This window comes from Capsicum annuum, chromosome 1, assembly GCF_002878395.1.
Source record: "Capsicum annuum cultivar UCD-10X-F1 chromosome 1, UCD10Xv1.1, whole genome shotgun sequence".
NCBI lineage: Eukaryota > Viridiplantae > Streptophyta > Magnoliopsida > Solanales > Solanaceae > Capsicum > Capsicum annuum.
Genome location: NC_061111.1, coordinates 248248713 through 248256805, shown reverse-complemented (window position 1 = coordinate 248256805; position 8093 = coordinate 248248713). Strand labels below are relative to the sequence as shown.

Sequence of the window (8093 nt, the reverse complement as noted above, 5' to 3'; positions counted from 1 at the left end):
CCCCCCCCCCCCCCCCCCCCCCCCCCCCCCCCCAATTTAAAAATATTCGTTAACATAAGAATTTGCAGCTCTCTGCTTGTTACTCTCATTTTATCTTATCATAAAACTGGATCTTTGTCAATATATCTTTATCAAAATTCTTTACTTGTTACTCTCATTTTATCATAACCCCCAAAACCCACCCTAGACCCCTTTATACTAAACACACCCTGTAATATGAAATCTTCATCATTGATGTTAATATAAATTGATAGTGTGATAATTGGATGAACAATTACTCATAACAACAATGTTATTTATATTACATTTTGTAAATCCATAAATATTTGCAACTATATGTATACTAATCAACTAAGTTTTTCTGATATTATGTTGATGTTTATCAGGCTACTAACCTTTATTTTAGAGGTGCAAGAATTTTTCTTGCCATGATCGAGCATTTCTTGGCGGAAGGAATGAAGGACGCTAAAAATGTATGTCTTTGAAGTATTAATTGTTTAAACTATGTGATTAGTTAATCTAAAACCCTATGACGTAATAAAGAATATACGTTTAATTGCTTGATTATATTCTATCTCAATATTTATTTGGTTGTTATTACTGATTCATTCTTTTCTGAATGTTATGTAAAAAAATTTTGATTATTTGCTATGTTCTTTTTTACTTGTGTATTTTCTTCTTCAAACTGTTTTGATGTCTGTTATTTGGTTTGAGAGTCTTTCAAAAATAATCTCTCTACCTCAAGATAGAGATAAGATCTGTGTATCCTCTATTCTCCCTAAACCTCACCCATATAATTACACTGAATATGTCATGCCTTATGTTGTTGTATATCTCAGTATTACTCAACAACACGAGCACATAAAGTATTTTGGGGAAGTTACACATTTGGTCACCAGGCCAGTAATATATAAGGTTTCTAGCTAATATACATATATTATACGCTAATTATACACGACTATGCATATATACAGGCCATTCTCACAGGTGAATCGGCTGGAGGACTGCCTGCTTTAATCCATTGTGATCGCTTTCAAGCTCTACTTCCTAACACACCTAGAGTAAAATGTCTTGCTGATGGTAGCTATTTTCTCCACCGGTAAGAATTAATCTAATATATATGCATAAAAAATAGTTTGATCATATATATACAGTATAATTTGCGGGAGAGGATGGTTCAGATGAGTTACATTGTTGTTGATTTGTGTAACAGGAAAAACAATAAGGAAATGTCATACATGGAAACTGTCAATGAAGGACTCATTAATTTACATGTACAATTCCTCTAATTTTAGCTTTCTTTTCTTTAATCCCTTACAATTATTCAAATTTATTATTTCTTTAATTTGTTTAATATTTATTTTAAAAAAAAAAAATAATGTGCAGCATTCAGCCAAGATGTTACCTGATTCCTGCACTTCAAAAATGAAACCATCATTGGTAAGTGTAAAATTAGGTCTTGGGTAGCATGTATTTATCATCGATGTAGGACTTTTCATTTTTTAAAATTTCACCTCACGCTCAGGACAGGATATTTGATACGTGTGGAAAATTTAATTTATGGACCCAACATGGGATGATATTGATTCTGCTTTGATATAATGTAAAATTAGATTTTTGACTTAATTCACGTTTGAAACCTAGCTCAAAAGATGAAGAATTGTCTAAGACTTAATTATAAGAAGACCACTGATGTGAGACTTTTTCATTTTTTTCAACAGAAGTCATAGTCATTCTTCACTTTCTCAGTCGAGCTCATCGCATGGATTTATCTAACATGATTTATCTTATGTAATTTAAGAATCATTATATTCAAGTAAGGTTTACCTTGTTATTAAAAAATGACAAAAATTTGGAGATAGGTAACTTTTAATTCACAATTATAAGGCATGGTTAAAGTTTGAATAATTACCAAACATAGATATACCTTAAATCCCTCCCTTTCTCTCTCTTTTTCTTGCCTCTCTCCTCCTTTTCTCTCCCATCTCTCTCCCCTTCCTCCCTTCCCCCCCCCCTTTCTTGCTCCCCCCCCCCCCCCCCCTCTCATTCTTAAATCATATATTTATATATACATTATGAAAAATATACATGTACACACTCAATATACATTCTGCAAATGTATATATACAGATATATAGTTATTTAATATACATTATGATAATATACAAACATTCAGATAGAAAATTTAAAAAAAAAAAAAAAAGGAAATTAGATGTACATATACAATTAACAACTTATACATATATGACTTATATAATTAACATATACAATTGACTTGTATGACTTATACATATACGACTTATACAATTACATCATATATACAATTAATATACAACTTATACATATACGCATATATAATTGACACAGAATATACAATTGATAACAATTTAGTTGAACTAAGAAAATCTTCTATGAAAAAATACAGCGAATGTGTAGGGGAAAACATAAAATATCAGAAAATTTGGAAGAAGAAATAGAAAGAAAAATATTCTTTGATATATGTTAGAATAAACTTTGAGATCTGTTGATTTAGGAGGAATACATACTGCCGCTAAAACGTCCAATAAAAGAATGACCTATTGTCGCTAAGCACTCCAATCAACTAAGAGATAAAACAAAAAATTAATTATGAGAGAGAAAGTTTTACTTGTCTTTGATATATACATTAATCATACCATGTAATTATTAAAAGTTATTAACTATATGAATTGTAATTTTTTAAACATTAATCATACCATGTAATTATTAAATTATTTTATCTATAATGTGTAATTTTTGTTAGAAAATCATTCATATCCATTCAATGGTTTTAATTTACCCAATAATTGTCTGTTGAAACTAATTAATGTTATGTCTAATAAATTTGCAGTGCCTTTTTCCACAATATTTTCAAGATGGAATCAAGACACCAATTTTCATAGTCAACTCAATGTTTGACACCTTCCAGGTAGCCTCAATACTCTATTAAGTGCTTAAAAAAAATTAAATTAGATGTTTTCAAAATATATACTCTTATAATATTTCAGTTACTACTCTTATAATGTTTCAGTTATTTTTTGTTTAAGTACTTAAGTAAGGGAATATTTCGATAAATTCTTTCAAAAAAGAAAAAAATAGAAGATTACTTTATATTTATTTTTCTGAATTAACAATTGTTTATTTTATATTTTTCCAGATAAATATAACTTTTCCTGGTTATTTTTGGGACCTTCTTAATAATACATGCCCAGCTTCTCATGTTAAAACTTTACAAGGTTAGTGATGCAAGTTCAAGGTCAAACTTTATAACATATTGGATTTAATTAGTTATGAATTCAATTTGGAAAACCTCATATAATTTTTGTTGTTTTTATTTCAGATTTCAAACAGGAATTTGTAAGTGCATTGCCCAAACAATGTAATACTTCATCAAGAGGAATGTTTATAGACGCTTGCTTGTTTCATGTCCACATAGTACGTGGCAATATTTGGAATGCGCTCTCTTTATATGATAAGGTAAATCAACTTCAATTTTAGCTTAACCAAAAATATAAAATAAAAAAAATAATTCGGTGTATGAAGTATTCAATATTCATGTAAGATTCGAAAAGGGTGGCAACTCACTCAGAGGGGGTGGGAGATGTTGGCAATCTATATTCTATCCTACACAAGTTTCATCAACTAATATAATTTCGCAGTTCGAACCGTTGGCCTATAGTCATAAGGAGTCAACTTTATAGTCGCCAATCATTTAATCTATTTTTATTTTAAACCTACAAACATAAAAAAAAAAATTGAAATGTTTTTGCCACTATACATTAGAATCTTTTCTTATGTTAAGAAAATTTAAAAATTAATTAATATATAACAAAAAAATCGTATTAATATCTTGCAATATAATTTTCTGGAAAATCAACCCCAAAAATAAAAGAGTAGAATGATAGAGCTAGGTGAGTTTGTTTCTCTCGCTGTGCGATAGCCTTATCATGCGTCTACCATGGGGAGGAGGCCAAAACCATCAGCTCAGGGGATAACTTCAGCGAGTCATGGTAAGGTTTTGACAGTGAGGGGGGAAAATGATGTGAGGGATATACTATTTTGAGAAGTTTTGATCAACGTAAGCCATTTTTTAAATTGATACATCAAAGTAATAAGTTTTTTGAAAATTTTACGAAACTAGAATAAACATTTTTGGAAGTAACACATTAGGTTTTAAAAAAATTAACGGGTCAAAATGAACAGTAGATGGCGTTAAAGTAGACCGTTACCGATAGTAATATTTTTGGTTTAAAATATTGCCAATGGTAATGAAGCTCTGCAACTCTTCCACTCTGCAAAGTCTAATGTGGCATAGTTGCAGAGTCTCGTTACAATTGGCAACGTTTTAAGCTAAAAATCTTACTGACAGTAATGATTTCTACTTTAACACCATTTTGGTCTGTTAAATTTTTTTAAAATCGAATATGTTATTGCTAACAACGTTTATACTAGTTTTATAAAAAAATTTAAAAAAATAAATTACTTTGATGAATTGATTTTAAAATGGCTTATTTTGATCGAAACGTCTCATGCATTTTGACAACAAACTCCTGATTGACAAGGTGTAGGCACTTGATATGAAATTCACAAGACTAGATCAAACTAAAAGGACTGGATTTCAAGTATTGGAGTGCTAGGAGGTTAAGCAAGATAGGGACTCAAAGTTTTTAATGACGGGAAGCCAGGGCGGACCTACATTCATTTGTGGGGTGCTCCGACATCCACTAAACTCGATACGAAATAAATAAAATTACATAGAAAATATATGAAAATAGATATATAATATATAAAAGCACCCACTAAATAAAAAGTTGGTTGGGCGCATTGGTATTTAGGTTGACTTTAAGGTTCTCCACTAGAAGGGATGCCCCGTATTCAAACCTAATTAAGGTGAATTTTATTTTTTCAATTTTTAAATTTTTTAAACACTCACTATCCTTAAACAATCTGTGAGTGTTGTAAAAGAATATGGACATATAGGTGACTAATGCAGGAAGAGTTTGGTATGGGATTTAATTGAACTTTCTTATCGAAACCTAGTTGCACTCTTGTGATGGGATAATGTAAATTAAACATCATACAAAAATAATCACAATTATAGGTTGGATTTGTTGTTTACTGATTTTAGTCGTCTACATAAAATGTCTAAGTTGTGTGTATGTTTTTCTTTTAATTCTTTACGTCAATAGCTGATTGGATTCATTATTTACTATTTTTTTAGTCGATATACATAAATTATATACGTATTACACATATATTATACATCCGTTGACTGAATTTTTAAAAATAAAATTATTTTTTTGCAGACAATGGCAAAGGCATTTAGCGATTGGTACTTCGACAGGAGTCCTGTCCAATTTATCGAGAATAGGGATTTGCCACTAAATTGTTACCAATTCCCCTTAAAGACAAGTCCTTGCTCCTAAAATATCGAAAAAGTGTACTTCAACCTTTATAACAACATCTCAAATGTATTAGTTTAAAAAGAATCAATTGTTATGCATTTAATTTTATGAACTTTTATTTATTTCTTAACTAGATTGCCCGTACTGGTGCTGAGCACGAGCTTTTGTCGCAATATTATTGCACAAAAGAGATTCAACTTTCACGAAGGTAATTCTTATTTGTTTAATTTTTTAGTAAGAGGGGGGGAAAAAAGAAGACAATACAAGGTAGTGATATAGGAATAGATTAAAGTATTGAGAATTGACAAGAAAATCTCTGACATGAGCATGCTCCAGATTGACCAAATCTTGTAGCAATCACCAAACACTTGCTAGAACTCTTTAAGTGTTTTGTGGAAGTAATATTTAGAAAAAGTATAGGGCATAACATAGTCAAGCCTTTAATTAAGCTATATAACAATACTTCAAATAAATTACTAATTCAACCAGAATCAACGAATGTTTCTAGTGAAGGCTCACTAAAATATGTATTGTGGGCTCATTGTCCTCTAAATTAAATACTCTATGCGCATTTTCTTGAGTGTTCCTCGACCGTAAGGTGGAAATTTGGTCTTGCAGTCTAATCAATCAACTTCATCTCACTGGTTATTTGTTCATCTAAGCAAGTTTCCAATGATAATAATAATCCAACCAGAGAACCCCCATGAAGGACTCTTTCATGCTAGATCTTGAAAACGTTGGCTTGACAGACACCCAAAAATATATAACTCCATTCATGAATCCCTTCCCAATGATTCTGACCACTTCCTTTCTGCTATTCACCACTTTGCTCCTCTTTAGAGATCAAGAAATAAACTAAAGGTACTCAATCAATATATAATCCACCAGAAATGTCGTAATAAGGTCATAAAAGAGTCACAGCTTAAAGTAAGAACTGACGCTAAAAAGTAACAAAAGCAACATATAAGAGGTCTTAAGAGGCAATAGGCCGAGTACTTTTTCTCCTACTTTGACATAGGATGAGTATTTCTTCGCTTGCAAAATCGATCTTTGTGTGGATGCCACAAGCAAGAGTTATTCGTTCCTGCAAGTCAAATCGGATTGAGGATAAAATTAATTTACTTATCCTGAAATTAAGAGTTATGAAGGGAACAAAGAAAAACAACATACACATCTATAAGTAAAATGGAAGGCAGCTACTCGTTTAGACAACATAAATGTCTCCCTAAAGATTAACCAAGGCAAAGAATTTCATTGAATTTTGAGAGAACATTCAATGTGATGCAAGAAAAGTTGACAAAACAAAAACACATGATGCAAATTACTGTTATCACACCATCAAACTGAGGAACAATTCATATATCTTAGTTTGTTTAACAGTTCACTACAGATATATCGCCAACTTTCCTAAGGTCATTACATCACAATTACCAAGCAGTTATTACCATCATGGTTCAACTTGAGAAGGAAATTAAGAAGTTTAGAAATTCATATTGTTACCAACTCTCTGAAGCATTCCAGTTAAGTCTTGAGGATCTGTTCAGAAGATTCAATGTTTTCTTGCACAAATAACTTAATTGACTAATGTTAAATAAATTATAAAGCTTGCAAATAAAATTCACAAGTTTAATTTCACATGGTGATAGTCATCGAAAAGGGTAGTCGGGATACTGTTTAGCTTCTACCTAAAGTGGCTTAAAGGACATAAAATTTTAGTCACTAAAAGATTTACCAATACAATTTATCCTTATTGTATTCCAAGTCAGTGTTGTTTAGATACTCCGTAGTCCATAGCATAGATATGATTATGAGCAATACAATATGTTCATGAGCATGACCTGTATGTGATTAAAGATCACTTCTTATATAAAATAAAGCTTAAATAGGCATAAAGCCACGATCTACCAAAAAAGGTATAAAGTGGTATTCTCCATTCTATTCCAAAACATTAAACAACACAAAAGATAAATAAACTGATGAAATAAGACACGAAATGCCAATTTGAAATTACAAAAGAGTTATTTCTTCCTTGAAATATTCTAATAACCAGCTTAGAACAACTTCACCGCGTTCCAATCAAAATAAAAGCTGAAAATGATAGATATAAGAACAAACATTTCGCTCATTATAAGCTTCATTTCTAAAGCAAAATCAAGGGCAAGTTTCTAACCGTCCTACTTATTCCACATGTTAATTAGCAGCAAATTCACCTCAAGTTTTTGGCTTCATTATAAAAAAAAAAAATGGTATTTATGTCTCATTTTCAATTACCATGTTGGTGCTTCTACTTTTTATTTTGCTCTTTTTTCCGTTCAGGCCACAGGTAGGTTCTTCTCACTCTTTCACTGCTTTTCTATTTCTTTGTATTTTGATATTATTTGCAAAAGCTTTGTCCGTCGGAATGAGCTCATGCTCGAATTTCAGGAGATCATGCGGCTGCACAATAAAAGAGATGCAAAAAAATGTTAATAATTTCAATCTTCTTACCATGGTTCACATTTAAAGAAGTAAAATATAAGTAATTGATGCTAAATCCATATTAAAAATAATTGAGTTGTACAGTGGTCATACCATTACGTGTTTATCTAAAATCATAAAGAGTTGTGAAGGAAGAAGAGTGTTTCTTACTGAATTTGACTTCGGAATGCATCTTTGATGGCTTCCACCCAA

The 8093-nt window shown here is 30.9% G+C and overlaps 1 protein-coding gene across 1 annotated transcript in view; it reads left to right on the top strand.

Moving 5' to 3' along the window:
- LOC107857368 (pectin acetylesterase 8-like) overlaps positions 1-5448 on the top strand; it is a 12093-nt gene extending 6645 nt beyond the window's left edge. Inside the window, exons 6-13 of the mRNA XM_016702259.1 lie at positions 387-473; positions 975-1099; positions 1214-1274; positions 1387-1440; positions 2870-2947; positions 3176-3254; positions 3359-3495; positions 5325-5448. Of these exons, the coding sequence (XP_016557745.1) occupies positions 387-473; positions 975-1099; positions 1214-1274; positions 1387-1440; positions 2870-2947; positions 3176-3254; positions 3359-3495; positions 5325-5444 (741 nt within the window). The 3' untranslated portion in view covers positions 5445-5448. The remainder of the gene's footprint in view (positions 1-386; positions 474-974; positions 1100-1213; positions 1275-1386; positions 1441-2869; positions 2948-3175; positions 3255-3358; positions 3496-5324) is intronic.
- The last annotated feature ends 2645 nt before the right edge of the window (positions 5449-8093 follow it).